Consider the following 27,273-nt stretch of genomic DNA (forward strand, 5'->3'; position numbering starts at 1 on the left):
TATGCTCATTTGGTCATTGTTGACCTAAAATGGCTGGAAGTCACCCGGGGGTGACTAGAAGCCGATTTATGTCAACCCGGGTTGACTTCAAGCCGATTCTAGTCACCCGGTCGGCTTGAAGTCAACGCAGGGTGACATAAATCGGATTGAAGTCACCCTTGGGTGACAAGAATCGGCTTCAAGCCATTTCAGGTCGACAATGACCCAGTGCGCACTACTAGTCTACGGAGAATGGCGTGAAAATTCGGCCATGAAAAATAAAATAGAAAGTGTAAAGACAATATGGTTCACAATCGTAAACTTATACCGGTAATGATTATTGTTGACTTGTCCATGTTAAAATTTGTATTTCCCGCCAGTACACACATTAAGTATGTACATCAATCGGGAACCGGCTGTTTGAAATGTAAACATCCGGTAGTACACTTTGAACAACGAGTCATCTGGTAGATATATCAACTAACAAATGGAGCCTTTAGGTAATCGACAGCGAATTCAAGCATTGTCTGCGCACAGGGAACAGGTACTTGTACCATGATTTTCTATAATAGATCAATATTCAAGATGAACCTTCTACTGATGTTCAATATCAATGGTTTAATATACACGTACACCGTAGCTGATATACCAAACAGGGCGATTAACCTGCGAGATAAGCAAGTGTTAGGTTCATAGGTTTGTAAGAATTTAGCTTTTTATCCAGATAAACTCGATACACTCGGCTTTGTTCGTTGAGGGATCACGACAGGATGCGGTGTTCTTTGAAAGCCACATAATTATAGTGAATAGTGCATTCTATACATAGATGGTGACGTCACTACGTTATTATCAGAAAGACCGGTGTGTCAGAAAGACCGGTGTGACACAATGGTGAATTGTGCACTCTGAATCATAAGACGATTTGTGGCATACAAATAACTTATCATACGGAAGTTCCGGAGATAGTCGATGTATCACGATTGTACACTATGGTCTGTGAAAGTCATGTTCAGGCTATATTATACAAAATAATTAATCATGAAGATTATACTATCTAACTAAACGCGAGATTATACGATTTTGTCAAATATTAATTAATTTATATGAAATGTTTAAAAACGTATGAAACATATATTTCAATATAAATTAAAATAAAAGTTAAGAAGAACATGTGTCAGTAAATGCGAAATAAGCGAGATATTTAATTCTGAAATCGAATATGTCTGTACAGTCAAATTCGCCAGCATGTAAATCATACATGTACGATGTGAATCTAAATTTAGTTTAACGGTTCATTTTAAATTCCTGCAACGATATTTATTCAAACGACACACAAACACTAACTAAAAAGACGAATGCTGCGGTTATTGTAGGAAAATATGTACGAAATATCTTCGTAACAATCGGCTCGTGGCGCTTATTTGTCTTTGCTGCTTCTATGAAATTCGTCATCAATGTATATATTTTTTGCCTATTTTGTGTGATTGAAACTTTTTTATCAATATATTACAATTTAACATACAATGTATATAAAAATCGTATAATCTCGCTTTAATGAATACATTTAACATGGTTTACAATTTAGACAGTTGTTCTGAGTTTATCTGTTCTTTATATATAGATACGGTTAGGATAGGTTTTCTCTACTAAATCACTGAAATATGATGAAATGTTTGACTAAATTAAAACATTAGACTGAATAGCGTTACATTGCACTAGAAAACGGCAAAAATGAGGTGTACAAAACACCACCAAAAAGGTGGTGTTATGGGAGTCTAAATGTTCATAATATTTCAATTATATTTCGTTAAAGTTATATCCTTTACATTGAATTACACAGGGATTAGAATGTGTATACTTTTACCTTCAGTAGTCAGTACTAAGTATGTTGGATGCTGTTTAAGTCATGTTTGTTTAGCTATATTTAAGATCCGTATAAATTATTATTAGGCTTCGACAGAAAATTCAAAATACATTTAAGTAAAACAGCAACTGCACAATTCATACAATTTTAATAGCTTCGTAGAAATAATATTACAGAAAATAAATTTAGTAAACACCCATGTCTGCCCTGGAGTGCATGCTGACTGCTGCATGTGATGTTTGCTAGGTTGTGGAAGCCCTGAATCAAATCAACTTTGATGGCGGTCACATTCGGCGGATGATCGAGACGTTTGAGCAGCAAATCCAGCTAGCGAACAGCCCTGATGAGATGCAGCGGCAACAGACAGACCTATTCTGGGAGAACACGTTCGTGCGGCGGTTGCTTGACGGCACTGGTGAGCACGTGGCTGTATGTTATTAATGTTTGTAAATCGATACTGCAGTGGACTTTGTTGGGCCTGGAGTGTAACCAAGTATTCTTACATAATGGACTTAGTTGAGACTCACTTAAGTCAGGTCACATTTGGAATACTTACAGAAATTTCAATAGATTTACTGAACATATTGAATTTTCGTATGGTCTTACAGTTAGTAGGTGAGGGTATGATTTACCCAGCGGAAAATCCACCTGTAATGAATGTAAATAAATTTATAAATAAATAATTTATAACAACCAAACCCACATGTGCTAGAAGTGGGTCGCGAATTGCGCGAGAAAGGGCAGCTTGTCTTCATATCAGGTATAAAGACATACTGTTAAGTCAAGTAAGATATTTATGATGATCATTGTAAAAGTAGGATATTCGGAGTTCAATTATCGTTTTCAAAATCTATCTTCTTGAACACACATAGCCTAACTTGCATCGTACAGGTACACAGATGCTGTTAGCCATATATCTAATCATGAAGATATGAGGCGTTCTTTTCCCCGCATTTAATCTTGTTATAATGTTCAAAGGGTAAACTATATATTATGAGCTGCTTGAGTCGAAAATGGGTCCGATGCCTAATCGACATGCGCTGGTAAAGCACCAGATCAACCTGTGCATACGCTCAATCAGGTCAAAGATGCTATATTAACATTAACAAAAATGCTGCACGATCAAGAGTATCAACAATATAGCACATGCCACAATGATCAGGTATTTTTTTAATCGGGGAAGTGCAAGCTGGACTGGAGTTACGATGGCCGCATGTGACATAAGATCCATTTTCGCATGACGCGGCTCACATGAAATATGTGATATTCCAATATGGTTTTATTATAAAAGTATTAATAATTTTAGTTATTTAGTAAAATACAATCTATGTAGAATAAATATTACACATGTTTGTTACACACCAACTATAAGACCATACCAAAATTCAATTTGTTCAGTAAATCTATTGAAAATTCTGTAAGTGTTCCAAATGTGACCTGACTTAAGTGAGTCTGAACTAAGTCCATTATGTAAGAGTATTTACCGTTCAAGGTCTACTTGCTGTATAACAATTCGCAATATTCTTAATCTGTTTTTACCGTTTGGTTCATAGGATTAATATATCGTTTAAAAAACATGTTGATGGTCGCTGTGTTTTAAGCTCGGCTGTTTCAAACCCGAACTATTGTCATAGCCAGCTCGTCGTCCGGCGTCTGCCGTGCTTAAACCTTGATATTTTCCTCTAACATCAAAGTGCTTCTACCTACAACTTTGAAACTTCATATGTAGATGCACCTTGATGAGTTCTACACGCCACACCCATTTTTGGGTCACTAGGTCAAAGGTCAAGGTCACTGTGACCTCTAAAAAAAATAATTCTGACAAGCTTTCGCAGCCAAGCGTGGCACCCGTTATGCGGTGCTCTTGTTTTACACTGGTATCGCATTGGCTTCACGCTCAATATTCGACAAGCTTTGTTGCGAAACGCAATTCAATTCTTTTCTTCAACATTGTATTGGCTCTTGAATAAGGTAAACAAAGGGTCAGAGCATATGTAACACCATGGCGTCAACTTTTTTTTCTAAGAAAAAAAATGACACTGGGTGATGATCCTGCGCTGAAACATGATCCGATTCATGATCAATGTTGTTAAGTCAGGAGACCTTTATCACAACTAATTCGAAATAAATGACACTACTGACGAATCTATCTAGGTATGAAACTTCTGGTCCAAAGAATGTGCGTCAGTGTGATCATATACTGTTATAATACTGCAAGGAGTTAAGCCGAGTTTTTACATTAAGTTTGTGAAGTCAATCAACTTCGCGAACGAAATCAATCAAAATTGCGATTATTGTCCCCTACCGGTTTCACAGGAGGGGACTTATGGTTTGCGCTCTGTGTGTCCGTCTGTCTGTGAGTCTGTCTGTCTCACTTTTCTGGATCCTGCGATAACTTTAAAAGTTCTTAATATTTTTTCATGAAACTTGAAACATGGATAGATGGTAATATGGACATTATGCACGTCATTTAATTTTGTTCCTATGTCAAAAATTCTGGTTGCTATGGCAACAAATAGACAAGAAATACTGCTGAAAATGGTGGTGCTTCTGGATCCTGCGATAACTTTAAAAGTTCTTAATATTTTTTAATGAAACTTGCGACATGGATAGATGGCAATATGGACATTATGCACGTCATTTCATTTCGTTCCTACGTCAAAAATATGGCAACCAAAAAAATAAATAAAAAAATATTAAAATGGTGGAATTTCTGACAATGGTGGAGCCGGTAGAGGAAAATATTACTTGACAATAGCCTTGTTAAGTTTATTTTTGACAGAAGCGTGTCGACATATAGTATGTAATATAAGTAACACGTGGATATAATGGTACTCAATAAGCGTGAAAGATTTTTATCTTCGGCTGATACTTCCGCTTTTAAAACCATAATACGTTTGAATGTTTATTGATTGCAGTATCATCCTATTATGCTTAAAAATATGATCCTATTACAATAACGTTTGAATCATGAACACTTGAGAATCAATTAAGGGTTGCTGAGTCGAAAGCATATATTTCTTTTGGATGAAAAAATACATATATGAACGGTTTTTCTTCTGAATACAACCAGGTGTAAATGATATATCACAATATTGCAAATCATATAGACGTTAATTGCATATAGCATGCACCGACGCGTAATCTTTTGCAGAGAATAGCGTAGCGCATTGTGCATGGTAATGGGAACTCTTGATTCGAATAGTTTTTCCTTATATTGGGCTTGGAGACGATAGCTTAATACAATGACGTTAACGTACTCTTGTTTACATATATAATATACATATTTCATGATCATCAATCGACAGTATCATATCATCGGTAAACTGTAACTCCTATAAGAGGATCAGTAATGAAACACATGCGAGAGTATACAACTATGGTATGGTTGTGTTACCTGCGACTGTAACAAAAGTCAATCCCACCTTTATAGCTTTATTATTTGTACTAAATTTGTGCCAAACTAACTGAATTAACAGTTTTGCATCCAACGTTTGAGTATGTGTGTTAAACTGCGCTACGTTGAGCGTTGTATCTAGATTTAAGTTACAGTAAGTCATATTTTACTCGGAACTGCAAATAAATAATATTGGAAATGGAATAGGAATTAAAAGAGGGGCTGTTGAATAAATTTAGAAACTCTTTAACTTTTTATTCCTTTTCCAACATTTGTGTAATTGCAGTTCCGTGTAAAATATTACCTACCACAGGTTATCAGTTAGTGTCTTGCTAATGCCACGTGTTGGCATCAACAAGAATCATTTCCTTTTCCCGCGTACTTATAAAATAATTTCTTACTTGAAATGATATTCTCCTATTTATTAATAAAAGTAATATACCCCAGCACGACGAAGTATTTCAGGAACGACAGTGACAGTTCTAGTTATGACAATATGTGCTATTTATTTGTTTAAAAATATTATTCAAGATTATGATTGGTTGGGACGTCCATTAATAATTGTTTACATAGATCTCCTTGTAGCGCCCAGGGTCCTGTTGTCCAAACTTTAGCAGCATGTTTAACATACAACATTTGTAGACTTGAACACAATTAGCATGACATGTTTATAAAAAATATCAGTGAATTAAAACTGATAATTTCACTGTTTCAAACAGTAAAAATTAACAGTTAAAATTATCGATAATTTTCACTGTTTACTGTGAAATGACGTCATTTTTTGACGAAATGAGGTCATTATCCCAGCGAAATTCTTTAGTCAAACTCTTTAACTCTTTAACAATGTATATAAACGGGGAAAAAAGCATAAAATAACAAGAAAATTTGTTTGATTCGGTGCTGCGCCACTCGTGAAAATATTATTTTCTATGAACACTCGTGAATTAAAATCGATAATCCGCCAAATCCAACAAATATCCTGTATTTAATTTGAAAAAAACACAAGATCCAACTGTAAATGACCGTTTGCTAAAATTTGCGTTTAATATTTTACAAACTCTAATCAGACCTGTTTTAGAAATGTTTACATATAAATGTATAATCATAATTTACGAACAAACTAATAACTTTTTTCTGTTTGTTTAGAGAATGGAACATACCTCGGCATGGACCTCGGAGGGACGAACTTTCGGTTGGTGCGCGTGGATCTGCGCGATGGTGAGGCGACTACGGCCACGCGCTACTACAGCCTGGGCAAGGGGCTGCTGGTTGGACCCAGTTCGGAGGTCAGATCCTTGGTCACATACATATCTCGCATCATTAAACGAACGGATGTTTGTATGAGGCGAACAACAACAACACTCTTTTATTATTATAAAAAGTATGGAGTTGAAAACAGTTTGTTCAAATGTTTTCCGGCTTTCAAATCTACGAGCGTATTTTAACGCTATTTTGGAGAAAAACCCCTCTTTATACTTTTTTAATCGATGAAAAAAAAGTGTAATAGCGCTTTTTTATGTAATGCTCAGCCATACACGAAACAATATTTAATTTAGAAAATAGGGGCATGGGCGCTTTTATTAAACTTTTAACATATACAGATTGTATTTTTTTTACCCTGACCATCTTTAAAAAAATATTTGTTAAATCGACAAATCATTATTTGAAAAATATCACGAAGATTACCACTGAATCCATATCGAAATTCATCATAACAAGACAAAAGTATATTTTTATGGTGCGTGTGTTCTGAATATCTTTAAATTAGTGACTCTCGATAACAACCAGGTGTGAGGGGGGGGGGGGGGTTCATAATGAAGCATCGCTGAATCAGAATGGCTCTTATTCTGTTTTTTTTTGTTAATTAACTGCTTGACTGTGTTCTTATCACATATAACCGTGGACATTTTATTTAATAGCAGTGATTTTCGAATTTCGGCTGCTTCCCAATCGCCAAAAATACACGTTTTTTCCCAAAATTCTGACCAAAATTTCCCAAAAAAAGCCACACTTCCAAAAAAAAAAAAAAAAAAAAAAATTTTTTTTTTTTTTTTTTTTTTTTTAGAAAGAAGTCTCATATAACTTAATTATGAATTCTTAAATCTAGGTCTCAACTTTATTTTTTAAACATCTTACAAAATATATAACTTGAATTTAGTCATTTTTGTCCATAAATCATTCCAAAACTTGCCACTTTTATTGATTAAAAAAAAACCAATTTGACTAGACTCCTTTTCTAGAAAACTCCCTGAACATGCACTTAAAAACAATATCACTTCTGTTACTTATAATCCTATTTATAATGCTTCATTTTTCCCAATTTTATGGTTTATCGCGCTATTTTTCCCAATTTCACGGTTTATCGCGCTAATTTTTCCAATTCAAAAGGCACAGGCTGTAACAAATTAAAGCAAAAAAAATCACTGAATAGTGAACTGAATCATAAGAAGACATAGCCGTTCCTTAAAAGGGTTGGTCTGTTTGGAAGGACAGTAAACGACTGTAACATTTACGAGTTTATATATACAATTTAACGACATTTTAATCTTATTCAAAGGTTAAGTTCTATGTGACAAAAAATTGCAATTATCTCCAGCAACCTTTGTCAATATATAATAAGTGCTCAGTTGGAAGCCTGAAGCTCGTGAATAATATTACAATGTGTGGACATTAATGAAACGATTTCGATCTATTTGCAGTTGTTTGACTACATCGCGGTGTGTCTCAAGTCATTTTTAAAAGAAGAGAAGTTTGCCAATAAAATATTGCCATTAGGTAAGCGATGCAATAAATAAGAAAAAAACACCAACGATATATTATGATTGACAATTTATGACCTGTATTTTGTACTTGCCGTGTCATATTGTGTATACCCTTATATGAAAGAAGCTCATTATCTGAAGACATGGGCACGAACACGGATTTGGAAAGTTCGTGTTATCACAGACGTTTTTTGATTAACAATGTCAAACCCTCATCAAACGTTTTCTTACAAAAGTGTTGAAATTGCCGATGATTAGACGAAAAAATGACATACCGCAAAAACTAAGAAACAATGCATAGGGCAAGTGGAATTTTGTTTTGTAACGTTGTCGGACTCGAAACTTTGTTAACAGGTCAAACATTTGAAAAAACAGTGTAACGACTGTTAAAGTCTTACTGTTTCCTCAATCTATATGAAACTTGGTCACGATGCGTATATCTAAGGTATGTCAACAGATCAATCTTTTAAGAACCACGTAACCATACCTGAAGCCACATTTAGGACTCAAGCGTGATGAAACATGATGACAATATCTTGACAATATATTTGCCAAGCTCGAATATTAGTTTCGTGCGTCCATAAATTAAGTTACCAGAACAAGTCATATAAATCTTGTTACAACTCGTGAATCAGCATCTATGATGCAATCACGACGAAACATGGTCAGTATGTTTTTTCTTTACAAATTCTAGACCAACCTTGGGTAAGGGTCACTTGCGTCCAAAATAGATCACCAGGGCAAATCTTCAAAATATAATTATCACTCTAAAGACCAATTTTGATCAAACTTGGTCAAACTGTTTATCTTGACAATATCTACCTAAAGTTCGAATCGTCGAAACACTATGACACCACGTTCGAATGTCAAGAAACATTTTTTTCTTTTCTGTTGCGGAAATTGTTATTGAGACTTGATTTCATTAGGTCAGAATATTCACCACCTAAATGTTTAGTCAAGGTTCCAATCATTAAAAACATTGGTCATCAGATCAAACCTTAAAAAAAAACACTCTAGAAGCAACATTTATGATTTCTAAATCTTGATAAAAGTAAGCAGAAAATTAACACAAGTTTTGTTTAAAGCTTCAGCCATTGTAGCATTCCCCATTAAGAATTATTTTTGTGTGCGTATAAAATGGATGCATATATTGAAAACTATATTATATTGCCAAACTGACAACATACCCTTATCCCCACTGAAGCTTTTAATGTGACCGTATCTATCACACAGGTTTCACGTTCTCGATCCCCTCACGCAATTAAGCTGTTCATAAGTCCGTATCCATCCCGCATGTTTCACGTTCTCGTTCCCCTCACGCAATTAAGCTGTTCATAAGCCCGTATCCATCCCGCAGGTTTCACGTTCTCGTTCCCCTCACGCAATTAAGCTGTTCATAAGCCCGTATCCATCCCGCAGGTTTCACGTTCTCGTTCCCCTCACGCAATTAAGCTGTTCATAAGCCCGTATCAATCCCGCAGGTTTCACGTTCTCGTTCCCCTCACGCAATTAAGCTGTTCATAAGTCCGTATCCATCCCGCAGGTTTCACGTTCTCGTTCCCCTCACGCAATTAAGCTGTTCATAAGCCCGTATCCATCCCGCATGTTTCACGTTCTCGTTCCCCTCACGCAATTAAGCTGTTCATAAGCCCGTATCCATCCCGCAGGTTTCACGTTCTCGTTCCCCTCACGCAATTAAGCTGTTCATAAGCCCGTATCCATCCCGCAGGTTTTACGTTCTCGATCCACTCACGCAATTAAGCTGTTCATAAGCCCGTATCAATCCCGCAGGTTTCACGTTCTCGATCCCCTCACGCAATTAAGCTGTTCATAAGCCCGTAGCAATCCCGCATGTTTCACGTTCTCGATCCACTCACGCAATTAAGCTGTTCATAAGCCCGTTTCCATCCCGCATGTTTCACGTTCTCGATCCACTCACGCAATTAAGCTGTTCATAAGCCCGTTTCCATCCCGCATGTTTCACGTTCTCGATCCACTCACGCAATTAAGCTGTTCATAAGCCCGTTTCCATCCCGCAGGTTTCACGTTCTCGTTCCCTTCACGCAATTAAGTTGTTCATAAGCCCGTATCCATCCCGCAGGTTTCACGTTCTCGATCCCCTCACGCAATTAAGCTGTTCATAAGCCCGTATCCATCCCGCATGTTTCACGTTCTCGTTCCCCTCACGCAATTAAGCTGTTCACAAGCCCGTATCAATCCCGCAGGTTTCACGTTCTCGATCCACTCATGCAATTAAGTTGTTCATAAGCCCGTATCCATCCCGCAGGTTTCACGTTCTCGATCCCCTCACGCAATTAAGCTGTTCATAAGCCCGTATCCATCCCTCATGTTTCACGTTCTCGTTCCCCTCACGCAATTAAGCTGTTCACAAGCCCGTATCAATCCCGCAGGTTTCACGTTCTCGATCCCCTCACGCAATTAAGCTGTTCATAAGCCCGTATCCATCCCGCAGGTTTCACGTTCTCGTTCCCCTCACGCAATTAAGCTGTTCATAAGCCCGTATCCATCCCGCATGTTTCACTTTCTCGTTCCCCTCACGCAATTAAGCTGTTCATAAGCCCGTAGCAATCCCGCAGGTTTCACGTTCTCGATTCCCTCACGCAATTAAGCTGTTCATAAGCCCGTATCCATCCCTCAGGTTTCACGTTCTCGTTACCCTCACGCAATTAAGCTGTTCATAAGCCCGTATCCATCCCGCAGGTTTCACGTTCTCGATCCCCTCACACAAGATGTTCATAAGCCCTTATCCATCCATCAGGTTTCACGTTCTCGATCCACTCACGCAATAAAGCTGTTCATAAGCTCGTATCCATCCCGCAGTCTTCACGTTCTCGATCCCCTTACGCAATTCAGCTGTTCATAAGCCCGTATCCATCCCGCAGGTTTCACGTTCTCATTTCCCCCGCGCAATTAAGCTGTTCATAAGCCGGTATCCATCCCACAGGTTTCACGTTCTCATTCGTCCCGCGCAATTAAGCTGTTCGTATGCCCGTATCCATCCCGCAGGTTTCACGTTCTCGTTCCCCTCGCGACAGACGAGCCTTAAGCACAGCACTATCTCCACGTGGACGAAGAGCATCACGTGCACGGACGGCCCGGGCCTCGACTCGGCCGTGCTGCTTGAGGAGGCCATCGCCAGGCTCGGGGTAACACGTGCAGCAGTTGCAACGTAGGCGACGAATATACAAAATATCATTTGCACAATGTAATGATTAAAGGGGCCTTTTCACAGATTTTGGCATTTTTTAACTTATTCATTAAATGCTTTATACTGATAAATGTAAACATTGGATCGTAAAAGCTCCAGTAAAAAAATCAAGAATAAAATTAAAAAAAAGAAAAGAACATTGCCCGGAGCAGGTTTCGAACCAGTGACCCCTGGAGTCCTGCCAGAGTCCTGAAGTAAAAACGCTTTAGCCTACTGAACAATTCCGCCGAGTACACATACTTGACGTATTTTATACCTTATATAAGCAATCTTCGTAGTTTCACAATATTTAACGACAAAAACAGAACTCTCCAAATTATTCAATCGTTTTGCGTTGCAACGCTTTATAATTTTTAGGTTTTAAAATCGTCAAAAGATGCATATAATGGCTATATTAGACCATGTTAAATGTTCAGTATTACTGTTTCCTCACAAATATCATAACTAAAACGAAAATTTGCGAATCTGAAACAACTTTTTTCAATTTTGTCAATTTACCAAAGCGTGAAAAGATCCCTTTAAGGTATTCGCTACAGTTTGGAAATCAAACCCCACACAATGCGTTACCTTTTCAAAATTCTTTAAGATACTCTGACATGAACCGTTGTTATTTAGATGAGTCAGCAATGAGTCCGCGTTGTTTGTTACAAGGGATTAGATGAATTTTGCTCCAATTATGTTGAGATTCAGATTGCAACTGTTGCTTTTTTATGTCCCCGGATGGAAAGATCGGAGGGTATATTGTTTTTGGCCTGTCTGTCATTGTATGTGTCCGTGCGTCCCAAAACTTAGCAACGTAGCAACTTGATATTTGGCATGCATGTGTATCTCATGGAGCTTCACATTTTGAGTGGTGAAAGGTCAAGGTCATCTTTCAAGGTCAAAGGTCAACAAAATAATTCAAAGCGGCGCATTAGGGGCATTGTGTTTCTGACAAACACATCTCTTGTTTTCCGGCATGGTTTTCAGGAACCACTTTAGGGTTTTAAACTTTTTCAAGATCTTGAAATATTCAATTTTTATCACAATTTGTCTTATTTGTGAAAATCATACGGAACTGTTCGATGCTTGTTTGTTATACTTAATTTGCCTTAACTTTTTTATAATATGTAAACAGTAGAAAGCACCGTATTACACAATATTCTTGAGCTATCATATGTTTGCATTTGTTAAAAGTATTTAAACTAGTGTTGCCATAAATAGATGAAGAGCGCCAATGTTTTGCTTATGCGGAGAATATTGAATGACATACATATGGGACGTCAGTACGTTTCTGTTTAATAGGATATTGATTATTTACCACAAATAAACTGCGGACAGACGCACATAATGATTTGTATCCTGAAGCTGTATCTTGATGCGTTCTTGTTCATATATTTGATGTGCGTGTTCCAGGTTGAGACACTGCCAGCCGGCGTAGAGGTTGTGGCCAGAATCAGCGACACCACAGGAACCCTGCTCGCCGGAAATCTCCTCGACAAGAACTGCAAAATAGGGCTCATACTGGGTACGTACCGGTACTAACGCTTACATGTATTTCAATCAATGTATAAGTAACCATCTATAGTGAACATATACATCAGCTAGTGAGTAATACATGAACATGTACATAGGCTAGTTAGTTGCTTCATGAACATATACATAAGCTAGTTAGTTGCTACATCAACATATACATCAATTAGTTAGTTGCTACATCAACGTATACATCGGCTAGGTAGTTGCTACACGAACATATAAATCAGTTAGATAGTAACTACTGAACGTTACCTGAGTTGATCGCGCTCAAACTTTCACAGTTGAATGACATAAATGTGAAAAGATCGAAAAGAAAAAAATTGGGCTGCGACGATTTCGGACAGAATTACATCGGCTGTGTGTGTTCCCACTGTATATTATATAGTCGCACGATGACTGTTTTTGTTTGTCAAATATCCTAACTACTTCGTGGTTCCCCTATATCTCCCTCAAGCTTTTACATTTTAATATGCATTCAGATGACCGTAGAGCAAGGAATTTTGGCTGCGAAGATCTTCGGCAGAATTATGGCGCTTTGTTTTATCACTAAAGATCATATTGTCGCAACTTTTTGTGTTTTAAGCTTCTTTACGTACTTTGAAAATATCGCTCAAACTTTCACAGTTGATTGACCTTGTCGCGTAGATGATTGTTAAGAAAAGTCTTTGGCTGCAGCGAGGTATATGAGTATTGTCGGCCCGTTTCAGCTTTTTTGCTTTTGAATATTTAGTCCAAAATGTGTGTGTGTGTGTGTGTTAAGTCCTTTTGGACTTTTGTTTGAATCTACATCAAATATGACCATGAATTACCCTAATGACTAGATGATCGTACACTGAGGAATATGGATAATGACAAGTTTTCGCTTAAATATGGACTTTTGTCTTCCTGTCTACAGTGTAATGTATTCGATTTATCTGTGCCTAACATGTGTTGTGAGGACCCAGTCGTTGTGAGGACCTAGTCGCTGTGAGGACCCAGTCTCTGTGAATCATTTCTTGTTTTAGTCTATGTTTATCAAATGATTTTTATCTAGCAACGCACTAATTTGTTCCTCAAAACAGCATCATCACGTTTTTACATAACAAAAACAAAGCTACAATATGCTAATTGTTTGTACAATATGTATGAATGTGACCATTAATATCATGTTCGCCTGATTAATTTTGGATTTTTTTGCCTTTTAGCTAATGAAAAGACACTAACATTATACGACTCAATGTTTTTTGTTAATTTGTAATTTCAATGAAGTTAACTTACGAAACTAAGTACATTTAATTACTGAATACTCTTTTGTGCCTTGCAAATTAACATTTCTCGATTTTATAATGTTTACCGCGCAACAGGACAGAATTGGCAGGTCGTTATAACTTCTTTGGAAGTTCGTGTTTGTAACAAACTGTATATGTTTTGAAAAAATCGTGATATGTTATTTTCCTCTTCTGTAAAAAACAAACAATGCTTCCTGTCACGATATCAATAAACATTTAAAAGATTCATGGGAAGAGCTCAGTGTGCAATAATATAGCGATGGTATGATTAGTTCTATACACTGAGGTCTAACCGCAATATTGGATTCCTAAAATGATTCATGAGTTATTAAATACGATATTAAAAGACTGTCTGTTAAATAGCATATGATTTTCACAGACTTAATAATTGGATATTTGGACTTTTTTCTAAACGCAACATATAGGAGTGCCGTTGATATTAAAATACGTGTGAAAAACGACATATCTATACATACACTTTATTGAAATGCTTGACATACACCTTTTCTATTTAACAATATATACGCACCTTCGTTTTATAGAGATAAAATCGGTTTTTTAATTGTAGAACTATACATTATGAGAGAGAAATATACATGTATCACATTCTCGAAACATATTTAATGGAATAAATTTAGCGAAAATATTTTCAAGCAAACGCGCATAGCGGAAAATTGTTTTCTTAATATAGGTTAAACATCTTATTTTTCATATTGATGTTAAACAAATGTTTAGTGTCGATGATATAATTCCCATGACCATCAATAATAATTACAACTATCTATAGTACAGCATTCAGCTATTGACGTATACGTATGTATTGTAGGTACTGGATCGAACGCGGCCTTTGTAGAGTATACTCACAACATCGAGAAGTGGGACGCATGCTATAATGATGAAGACCCCTCCGACGTTGTAAGTACACGCAGACATGTCGCTGTAGAACCGAGAAATGCATGACTGGACATAAACTCCCCACATTGTCAGGCAGTGTTCTAATAAAATCAAGATAAATAGGAATACGTAATAAATATTTTATCACACTTTGGAAACTACTTGTATAATACTAAAATATCGTAATGTAAAAACTACAATTAACACTTAAAAATAATTATCATACAAAATCCATTATGAGTATTATTATGGTCATTATCAACATGTATTTTAGTCTGAAAATCAGATTATCTATTGATGATTTGAAAAGCCTTTAAACACTCAAAACCAACGAATACTTCGAACAATATTTCGAAAGATATAAGTTATTACAAACAAACCAAGGTTCCTTATAGCAATTGCCAAAATTTAAACGCTAGATGTGGTCTGGAAACATAGATTTTACAAGATACAAAATGGTCTTGTTTTCTTTTCGTGTGTTGTTTCATGGTGCCATTTAGGCAGATTACACATAACGATTGCTTGCATCCTGTTAAGATTAAGAGTGAGATTGCGTGTCTTCCACGGTCTTGTTTATGAATGCGCCCTTACGACAGTTTAGAATTCACGATTGCATGTCTCTCACAGTATTGTGTATAAAGAATGTGCCAGATTGGCAATATCTCTTACGCCCCGATCGCACTGCGTCATCTTGTGGTATGATCAGTGGTACACTCATTCATCTTAAATTTACCCCCGAAAGATGTCTATGATATAATTTTATCTGAGCCACCAAACACGCTGTAATAAAAAAAAATTGAATGTGCAGATTCTGTATGAATAACAAGCGCTCATTATCATTAATTTGTTATAAACATTTAAATACATGCCAAATGATTTATAGTAAAAATGATTTTAAAACAAGAACACCTTATTGTTACGATTGTTTAATCCACGCGCTGGATGTAATATATAAATATTGACATCCGTGACAGTGTGTCAAACCAACACAACACTGTCGACGGAGACTTTACCTGAGTTTGTCTGAAACCAAAATATAACCCGTTTATTTTTTTTATTCCTTCTCATATACAAATTATTATTTTGGGTGTAATATTAAAAATTACAGCACTATTTTTCGTAAATGGTTATATTTAAAGTGATATTATGCGCATTTTTCACTGTTGAATTGAGCTGAAACTAGTTAACAGGTCAAAAGAGTAAGTTAAAATGTGGTAACTGACCAATTATCTACAACTCATCTTGTTACCAGTTGTTTATAAAAAATATATATTATATTCGATATTTTACATGACTGTACAGTCCCGTAAGCCGCAATGATCCGTAAAAATAGTGTCTTTGTGTCGTATGAACGAATCTGCACTGAAACTAAATTTAGATTCACATCGTACATCGAATCATTTCTGTCGTCAGTTGTCAAAACGGAAGTACGGTTGATATTCAAATGCATTATTTGTCTCTTTCCGGGATATTGTTTTAGTATGTTGATGCTGCATAAACAAATATAAGTGTATAAGAAGGGAAAATACCAACAATAAACAACGGTTGCGATAGACACCTATAAACATAGCATATACTGTTAGATGCGCATAATATCACTTTAAACAAAGTAGTGATTGGTCTATGGACATGTTACACAGGAATGTCACGTGGTTTAATAAATAACATTTTATCGTGGTATTGTTTTCAAATCATTTAGTTGAGTGTAAATCTGGCCTCGCACACGGCTTCACATTGTAAATAAAGGGTTTATAAGCATCATAACTTTAAACACCTTCAATGAAGCCACAATACCTATATCTTTGATATTTGGTTCGGGACATCAGAAAGTGGCCAAAACATCAACATGAAATGTTTCATTTACTCTTACACAGCATACTAACTGTTTAATCTTTGACACAAGGCACAACACATTTACATCTGATATGCACCAATATACTATCTTGTCTCTGGGGTAAACTGGCCATACCATGTGTGTTACATTTTAGAGTTACAATTTGATGATCTCACGACATGTGGTGTCAGGGGATGTTGTCATTGCTGTCACGTCTGAAATGCTCTACGTTTACGCATTTTTGTGTTTTGTTTGCTAACACATACATTCCGAATTATTTAGACAATATGAACCTTTTATGAAAACATCAAATATTAAAATAAAAACAAAAATGACAACCAAAACAAAATATGTACTGTTATAAAATGCACGAAAATGCAGCCATATAAATACGCGTAGAGTAGAAAAAAATAAACAAATAACTAAGTTTGTATAACTTGTGAACAAAATAAGGTACTTGGATCACTAGAATGCGAGCACGACCAATGTATATTTACACGAACTAAGGTATACTGCACAAAAAAACGGCTGCTAATAATATGAAAGCTACTTCAAATAAAAATTAGAATGGCAATAAAGACCAATATATACCCTCCAAAATACACGTGATTATTTTAACACTCGTCCTACTATGCAAAATGATCGGCTATCTATTTACTATGTACTACTTGTATTTATAGTACACATTTCTTCATGTTCAAACTAAGCGAACTTATTTTCTGATGGAGATTTCGTTGAAAAGTCTGATGAAACACGAAAAAAATGAAAATTCTGAAATTTATACTTCATCATAATGCAAGATCGAATATTGTTATGTTAAAATATATTTTATTTCAAAACAAACATAAATTAATCTGTTTTTATAATGTCTGCTTACTGTAACAGGTTGTTATTAACTGCGAATTCGGAGCGTTCGGTGATAATGGGTGCCTGGACTTCATGAAGACAGAGTTCGACAAAGAACTTGACACACATTCAAACCACCCTGGCTCATATACGTAAGAAGAAGGCACTACTTAATGAATTAGATTGGTTGACTTTGGATATTAGCACTGTGCATTACATAAAGAACGAAGATGTACGGAGGTGGGGGTGTTCATTGGTTTCAGGTATCATAAATCGTGCGGAAATCGGAAATTGTTTCGTTATAAAATTGAAACTTCATTAGGTGATCTCATTGAGGGGGTGTTAATTGCACAAGAACCTCTACTCTTTCTATCCTATTTTGAGAGTTATTGCTCATGGCTATTTTTTACTTACATTTTTGCTCGAATCATATCTCAAACATTATGTGGGGTATCAACTTGCAACTTTATATGTGCCGACCCCAATAGCTATAACTCGTTCTCCTCTTTTTTCACCTCACTTGCATATAAGGTGTTCAAAGTGACGCGATATACACTCGGATGTAATACGTACTCAAATCAATATAGCTCTATTTATTTTGCATCGATTTTTATTTCAAACTTTGACGAAGAATAAATCAACACATATCAAAATTATCATGTCAAATGTAAATAAAATGTTTATTCATCAACAAAAATGTAAAACTTAACACATCAAAAACATCACTGCAAAAGTCAAATTCTAACAAGCGTACAGCGTAAAAAATAATAATAATGTGAAATTTCCCGAATATCACACATTTTAGTAGCTAATAGCTTGTGTGATTTCACATGGCTCTAGCAGCATGTGCAAATTATCGCTGTCATTGAAGTAACGTAGTTGATAATAAAAAGTTTAGGGATGTTTCCCCACATTCCACAAGGGCCTGCGTTAATTCACGCAGGGCGAATTCGGCCTCTGTTCTTCTCCGTATCCTCCGTTTGGCGTTACGCCTGCGTCGCCCGTGCTTTATGAGCAGTTGCTCCGTTCATGCACGTCCGTCCCATCGAGACGCACAGGTTAAAGTAACTCTCGTCAAGGGACAGGAAGTTTTCATTGTCTGCTCTGGACATGCGCTGGTGCCGACGAGTCCATTGGACACGCAGCTTTAAGGCCCCGAAAAGACCATCTAGCTCGTCTTCCTTGAGCGAGGAGACGCCTAAAAACAGATTGGATACATAAGGGTCTACCGTGCGTTCCAAGAGTCGCCCTCGCGATATCTGTTGCAGTCTTGTATCGGTTTTGAATATGAACGGCAATAATCAGGGCATTTTGTAACGAATTTGTAACATTCCTACGAGATTATGTTAGCACCAGTTTCTCTGCCAGTATTGTGAAAGGCCAAGTTCTAGTTATGGATGATACGTGTCTACAAAAGACACAAATAACATTAAATGTAATAAGAAATTGCCCATCGTTATTAAAATTTGTCTTCAAATAAACACACTCAATAAACTTTATAAATTAGTTATATTTTCTCAAAGTCTCACACATGCGGAACAGCAAAATAGAATTAAACGCCTACTTTGAGGTTTCATAGCAACCGCCGACAATCAACATATTGCTGTACCGCTATTGGAGACTTACCTTTTGTCTGATTCCAAAGCAAGTTCTTGCAATGCTAAAAAAATTCTGATAAACAATTAGAGTTAATTGATTCTTTATTGAATAATCGTACGGTCAATATTTCTTTAAACGTTCATGATTTTGAATATTTATGGAAAATCGTGGTTTACGATTGAAAACGTGTATCTGTCATTCAAGCATTCAGGGACAAACGCATTGTTAGATAATTATGTTAAGGCCGGGGAATTCTTCTTAAAGCTCGGATAACAGATTGACATAAAATGACAAGATACCTATTTAATAAGAAAACGGTTTGACTATTTTATTAATTAACCATTATTATCCCCGCCATAGGCGGAGGGATATTGTTTTGGCGTTGTCCGTCCGTCCTTCCGTCTGTCCGTCCGGCACTTTTGTGTCCGGAGCCATATCTTGGAAGTGCTTTGGCGGATTTCATTGAAACTTGGTATGAGTATATATATATGGATAAGAGGATGATGCACGCCAAATGGCATTGTACACCATCGGATAATAACAGAGTTATGGCCCTTTGTACTTTGAAAAAATGCTTTTTGTGTGTGTCCGGAGCCATATCTTGGAAGTGCTTTGACGGATTTCATTGAAACTTTGTATGAGTATATATATATATATATATATATGGATAAGAGGATGATGCACGTTGGCGTTGTCCATCCGTACAGAAAATGTTAGTGTCAAGAAGTATAATGGCGGGGGATATCAATTCAACGAATTTACTTGTTTAGTTCCGTTTTTTTGGGGAATTTCCGCTATTGTCGACTAGACGGTACTTAATTATTATTATTTTTAGAATATACTGCTGTACTTGTATTCACTTTTATTAAAATTGTTTTATTGTCAGTGACAAATCCTTTGATGCTGAATACTAGTGGTACATACAGGTTCGAGAAGCACTACAGCGGCCATTACCTAGGTGAGCTGGTGCGACTGGCGCTAATTAAACTGGTGCGTGCAGGGTGTCTCTTTGCTGATCAGCCGTCGGCTTTGCTGGAGGAAAGGTGGTCTTTTACAACCGCGCATGTAACTGCAATCGAAAGGTAAACATGAACGGATGCCATTTATATTCAAGAATAAGTATGTTTATGCGATAGTAAATACAATGTACATTCGCTTAGTATATTCATGAATAACACGTGAAACCTATAAGCTGATTATGTGCCTAGCCACACTCTAATTTTTGAAAATGTCATGATTATTGTAATAATCCATGCGTTATTTTGAACCTAGTGACTCTCAGGAGACCACGACGAATACTATGTCCGTCTTAGCGGAGTTCGGGATCCCTAATCCCACAGCTGACGATGTTCTTCTTGTACAGGAAGTGTGCGAGCTCATGTCAACGCGCGGCGCCTATATTGTGGCTACAGGTAAACATATATATGTACACGTGTATAGTTGCTTTAGGTAAACAAAATAGTAATGCAACAATACAAAAACACAAATCAACTACCAATGGAAAGAAAAAAGTTATTTATGTAGTAGGTTAATTAAGGTATCATTCGAATATTATGATAACTGATCATAAACAGACAAAGGAAGGGGAAGTTCATACCAGGAATAGATGCGAGTTTTTGTAAACACAAACTATGCTGATACGCTTTTTTTAAATTAAACAAAACATCATGTCTGAGGAAAACAAACCATATCAATACGTTTTATATGACAAATGGCCGGTTTGATTCTTATGTGACTTCAATACTGTGTTATGCGTGTGAGGTTTGAGGTTTTGTTAATGCTGATGATATTGAACGAGTACATAGAAGATTTTTGAATCGCATACTTGGTGTCACAATGAGTACTCCTAATTCATCAGTCTTCGGGGAACTAGGGCGATGCCCGTTATATATAATTCGCTATTAAGGAATTATTAAATATTTAATTACATTGTATAAAATTTAACAAACTAATTGTATATTATATAGTACACTATGTTGTATGAGAAATGGTGCTGAAAATATAATGCGATGTAGCAATTGGATTACCAAAGTACGGGACTTGCTTCAAAATACTGGTTTTGTAGATGTTTGGATCCATCCAGAATCAGTAAATTCAAATGTATTTATTCCTTTATCTAAAACTAGACTTATTGATATGTACATATGTTTGTGGCTAACTGTTTCAAATGTAAAAAGTTCATTAACTGTATACAAAGAATTGAAACATCGATTTGAATTATCTGATTACCTTAACATTATCCAAAACTTTAATTTAAGAAAAACATATTAAAATTAAGACTTCCGTCCCACATGTTAAAATTGAATTTGGGAGACATATACATTTCCTAAAAACTAACGCAAATGCAATATGTATATGTGACTCAAATGGTATTGAGGACGAAAATCATTTTGTAATTGTCTGTCCTCTTTATACAGATATTAGAAAAATGTAAATGACAAATTCTATTATAACCGACCTAGTATGCATAATTTTTTTCGTTTGTTAACAAAAATACTAACACTGAAGTCCTAAAAAAAACTCGCGATATTTTGTAAAAATGCTTAAAAAATGATAACTGATACATTGCATGCAAACGTTGAGTAATATAATGGCTTAGAGCATTTTAACACCTTATTATTTACTATTTTGGTCACGTTCGCATTACTATGCATGTGCTTATTGCTTTTATATTGTCAGTTTTGTATATATAACGATGAACTGGAATTGTTCAATTTATATGAATAAACTTTCTGTTCTGTTTTTTAACCATGAAAGTAACGTATTTTTGGTTTGTCTGTAGATAAGCGGTACCCGTTAACTCCACCTGTTAAACAACATTTCAGTTGTATTAACTCATGCAATTTTGATTTCCAAAGTAGCGATTTTTACTGTCACACGGTACTCTTATTTTACATTTTTACCTTAATCAAAATAGCATGGGTTTCCCCTGATGTAGATGTGTAATAGACACAATATTGTCAAATCTTATAGTACTTTAAACTTAAGTTCACTTTAGTTTTTATTTAAGTGATGAGAAATAGACACACAAAAAAGTATATAGGCTTGCCATGTAAACATTCTGAAAATCTTCTGGAAAAAAGAGTTTCCTTAAATAAATTGAACAATGTTTAACATCCATTACTGTCATACAATGATGCACACTTATATCCCTATTAACCAATATATTTTTAATGTGCATTTCCTATATTTAAATATTGGTAAAGTATAATATATTGCGTTATATTGAACATTGTAGTAGTTTATGTGACTAGAAATAATAAGTGTAAAAATGTTAAATGCAAAACAAATATAGAAACAAATGCAACTTTCTAGGACAGTGCCTCTGTATGAACATTTAAAAACTTCTCATTTAATGTTGTTCTTGTATTTTACGGAAACATACCTTCAAGCTGATTTCCCTCACAGTACCGAAAAATAAACCCGGTGACTTTTATTGTCTAGTATAGATATTTGTATGTTTTTACGGGAGAAAACCTTAAGCTGGTTTCCTAGATATAAGATTCCAGGTCTTGTTACGTAAAATTTAGCGGTTAAAGTGTACGGTGTACGGTGTACATGGTCTTTGGGTTTTTGTTGACACGCGTTGGCGTTATCTGGAGGATATTATATTTTCCTGGACCAAGTGGTTCCAAAAACTTGCCTATTTGCTTAAAACAATGGTGAACTTTTAATACAAATGGATGTAATAATCCTTTTTGAAACACTCTTCAAACTCAACACCAACGTCTATTCAACAGATATGCAGAATTAAGTCATCACGGTAAAGAGATAGAAGTTTAATGCTTAACTACAGCCATTTTTGATTTAAGTGATTGTTAAAATTTTAACGAATGGCTTCTTCAGCTATGGTCGTGTTGCTGAACCATATTAACCTACCGGAAGTGACCATAGCAGTGGACGGCTCGTTGTACGAACATCATCCGAAGTACCACAACAATATGGTGAAACTTATTTCCACCTGGTGTCCACAAACAAAGGTAAGCGCCTTGAACGGGACATGTGCCCTCAGTACAACGAGATGACATAGTAAAATTACATAAACAACGGTTGACCGTATTTGGACGATATTTATGTTGCCGTATGTTTTTAATAGCGGGTCTTATCGATCAATTTAATACGTTCATTAGTTTATTAAAACTATATATAGAAAAATCTCAATAACTCTGTTTAAAATTAATCATTGTACAACATTTTTCTTTAATGCTTCCGATGTATACACATCATTTCCGTCGCAAAATACAAATTTCTTGCGATATCTATTGTCGCACAGGACAGATTCTTGTGATATCTACTGTCGCTCAATAAAAATTTGATATCTACTGTCGCACAGAACACATTACTTGTGATATCTTCTGTCGCACAGTACACATTTATTGTGATATCTTCAGCCGCACAGTACACATTTATTGTGGTATCTACTGTGGCACAGTACACATTTCTTGTGATATCTACTGTCGCACAGTACACATTTCTTGTGATATCTACTGTCGCACAATACACAGTTCTTGTGATATTTACTTCGCTTTTACCCTTTTTGTATAAATCGATCAAACAAAGTTAACCTGAATTCAAATCAATTTGTTTAATATTAAGCCAATTTATTCGTGTAAAGTTTACCAGTACGAAGAATGTGAACTGTCTGGAGCCACTACATATATATCGGCATATGTGCGCAAACATGTCTTCAAATGGTAGTTAGAGTTGCGTTGGAGAAAACAAAGAAAAGATCTGCGTCTGCATTATATTATCAGATGGTCTTACTATACATTTAACTTTTCCCGGGTACGATATTCAAGATGATTAACATTTCTCTAGCTTATTGCGTGAAACTCGCTGACAAGACCTCGATACAAGGACGCGAGTGTTATCTCTTTTATTGCATCTCGTTCTATCAAATTTTGTTACATCAGCATATGATGTTTTATATCATGCTGACTATCTGATCCAATAGCAATGTCGCTTAATATTACCACTAAATAGACGGTCATAAAATCATAGTTTATATTTGTTTATTAATTCTCTGTTTACAAATATCATCATATCATATATATCATAACACGTTCATTATCCTTTGAATATTTTATAAAAGATATGGCAATCAGAATTAATAATTTTGATTGACGCCAGACGACCCTTCGCTTCGCTTAAAATTAATGATTGTAGAACATTTTTCTTTAATGCTTCCGATGTATACACATAATTTCCGTCGCAAAATACAAATTTATTGCGATATATATTGCGCACAGGACAGATTTCTTGTGATATCTACTGTCGCACAATAAAAATTTCGTGTGATATCTACTGTCGCACAGTACACATTACTTGTGATATCTTCTGTCGCACAATACACATTTCTTGTGATATATACTGTCGCACAATACACATTTCTTGTGATATCTTCAGCCGCGCAGTACACATTTCTAGTGATATCTACTGTCGCACAGTACACATTTCTTGTGATATCTACTGTCGCACAATACACAGTTCTTGTGATATTTACTTCGCTTTTACCCTTTTTGTATAAATCGATCAAACAAAGTTAACCTGAATTCAAATCAATTTGTTTAATATTAAGCCAATTTATTCGTGTAAAGTTTACCAGTACGAAGAATGTGAACTGTCTGGAGCCACTACATATATATCGGCATATGTGCGCAAACATTTCTTCAAATGGTAGTTAGAGTTGCGTTGGAGAAAACAAAGAAACGATCTGCGTCTGCATTACATTATCAGATGGTCTTACTCTACATTTAACTTTTCCCGCGCAGGGTACGATATTCAAGATGATTAACATTTCTCTAGCTTATTGCGTGAAACTCGCTGACAAGACCTCGATACAATGACGCGGGTGTTGTCTCTTTTATTGCATCTCTTACTAGTTATTTTTTCTACATCAGCATATGATGCTGACTCTCTGATCCAATAGCAATATCGCTTAATATTACCACTAATAGACGGTCATACAAACATAGTATATATTTGTTAATCAATTCCTTGTTTACAAATATCATCATATCATATATATCATATCACTTTCATTATCCTTTGAATATTTAATAAAATATATGGCAATAAGAATATATAATTTTGATTGACGCCAGACGACCCTTCGCTTGGTGAAGGACGGCAGTGGTCAAGGTGGAGCCCTTGTGGCCGCCATTAGCGAGAAGACTTTGCCTCACTAGCCCTCCAGCCTGCATGCGGACTGGAACCTTCTCTTCAAGGAGACGTAGCGGGGTGACGGACACTCGATCAACATGTCATTTTAGACTCAATATATATATATGTTGATTTGATGTTCATTTTATATCATATATAAGAATCATTATCAGTTGCCGATACCAGTTGTATTTGTTGTGTTTTGCCCAATAAACGAACAAAATGGAATATGTTTAAGGGTTAACTGTATTGACTATATTGATTTGTTTTTATTCCCCCGGATCGAATGATCGGGGGTATATTGTTTTTGGCCTGTCTGTCATTGTATTTGTCTGTGTGTCCCAAAACTTCAACCAAAACGTTAACCTTGGCCATAACTTTTGCAATATTGATGATAGCAACTTGATATTTGGCATGCACGTGTATCTCATGAAGCTGCACATTTTGAGACGTGACAGGTCAAGGTCATTGCTTCAAGGTCAAAGGTAAAAACATTATTTCAAAGCGGCGCATTAGGGGGCATTGTGTTTCAGACAAAACACATCTCTTGTTTATTTATTATTTTTTTGATTAGGGTGGGTGGGTCATGGTAAAAGTTTTAGACCAACAAAATAATTGTATGCAATTCTGGATTTCCCATTCTTGTTCACTGTTAATATCACCTCAAAAATATACAGTACATGTATACCCGAAAGGCTTGTTTTTTATATAATTCCCCAGTTCCCGTTTATTGAGAAGAATAAGAAGACATTCATTTGCTGGCCGAAATTTCCTTCATGTTTTGTATTTATGGGGACTTGTTCAGAAGTCGACAAAATGACAAATAACATTAAAAACATAGTGTGTTTATGTTATTCAACGTAGCAATATAACTCCTGATTATGAAAATTATATGTTCGTTGAATTGATTATCATCAATCGAATTCGGAAAAATAATGAAGCTCTTGTATCTCCTTGAAGCTCTTGTATCTCCTTGAAGCTCTTGTATCTCCTTGAAGCTCTTGTATCTCTTTGAAACTCTTGTATCTCCTAGAAGCTCGTGTGTCTCCTTGAAGCTCTTGTATTTCCTTGAAGCTCTTGTATCTCCTTGAAGCTCTTGTGTCTCCTTAAAGCTCTTGTATCTCCTTGAAGCTCTTGTATCTCCTTGAAGCTCTTGTATCTCCTTGAAGCTCGTGTGTCTCCTTGAAGCTATTGTATCTTCTTGAAGCTCTTGTGTCTCCTTAAAGCTCTTGTATCTCCTTGAAGCTCTTGTATCTCATTGAAGCTCTTGTATCTCCTTGAAGCTCTTGTATCTCTTTAAATCGATAGTTACACCCGACATAATAGTTATACTGTTCATGAGACCTTAGGTTAAGTGAGTTACTATGTTCGGACAAGCAAGGGTATTACCATTATACCATTTAGCATGGGGTTAGCCTCAAAAGAAAACTTGGATAAAAAACTATAATTAAAAAGTGTATTTATAGATGAAGAAGGGAAGCGGATAAGGCAACGGTATCGCGATCTTCTCGATTATTTAGTAAACTATTGAAAGAAAAACACCTTTTATGAGGTATTGGACTCAATAAAGAATTCAAATATTGGGTAGATTGAATATAATACATTCTGAAGTGAAACTTGATACCGCGTGGTTTATTTGTCATTCCTGAGAAATGCGAAAGAGACTTATTACTTTGAAAACACTAATGATTTGTTTGTTGTTAAATTATATTAAAGTATGCAATACCAAAAATAATAACACACAAGAATTGTGAACAGAATAGGGTTGTATTCATTCATTCATTCATTCATTTATTAATGTAAATATCAATTTATATTTTTATATATTTCTCTATTCATTCATCCGTCCGTCCATCCTTTTGTTCGTTTGTTGGTTCGTTCGTTTGTGCGTTCGTATGTTTGTTAATTGGTTTGTTGGTTCGTT

The 27,273-nt window shown here is 35.8% G+C and overlaps 1 protein-coding gene across 3 annotated transcripts; it reads left to right on the top strand.

Moving 5' to 3' along the window:
• Nucleotides 1-374: 374 nt before the first annotated feature.
• Nucleotides 375-26,043, top strand: LOC127852834 (hexokinase-1-like). Of its 3 annotated transcripts, none has more exons than XM_052386839.1 (12): nt 375-523; nt 2,090-2,258; nt 6,387-6,526; nt 7,940-8,015; nt 11,030-11,169; nt 12,627-12,738; nt 14,841-14,929; nt 17,628-17,740; nt 20,114-20,269; nt 20,460-20,599; nt 23,034-23,167; nt 25,292-26,043. In XM_052386839.1, the coding sequence occupies exons 1-12, from the start codon at nt 467-469 to the stop codon at nt 25,373-25,375; spliced, it is 1,410 nt and encodes a 469-aa protein (XP_052242799.1). In that variant the 5' UTR covers nt 375-466; the 3' UTR covers nt 25,376-26,043. The 3 variants fall into 3 exon arrangements, with proteins under 3 accessions (XP_052242799.1, XP_052242801.1, XP_052242802.1); XM_052386841.1 differs by having other exon boundaries at nt 7,940-8,009; nt 11,027-11,169; XM_052386842.1 differs by lacking the exons at nt 7,940-8,015; nt 11,030-11,169.
• Nucleotides 26,044-27,273: the final 1,230 nt, after the last annotated feature.

This window comes from Dreissena polymorpha, chromosome 12, assembly GCF_020536995.1.
Source record: "Dreissena polymorpha isolate Duluth1 chromosome 12, UMN_Dpol_1.0, whole genome shotgun sequence".
Taxonomy (NCBI): domain Eukaryota; kingdom Metazoa; phylum Mollusca; class Bivalvia; order Myida; family Dreissenidae; genus Dreissena; species Dreissena polymorpha.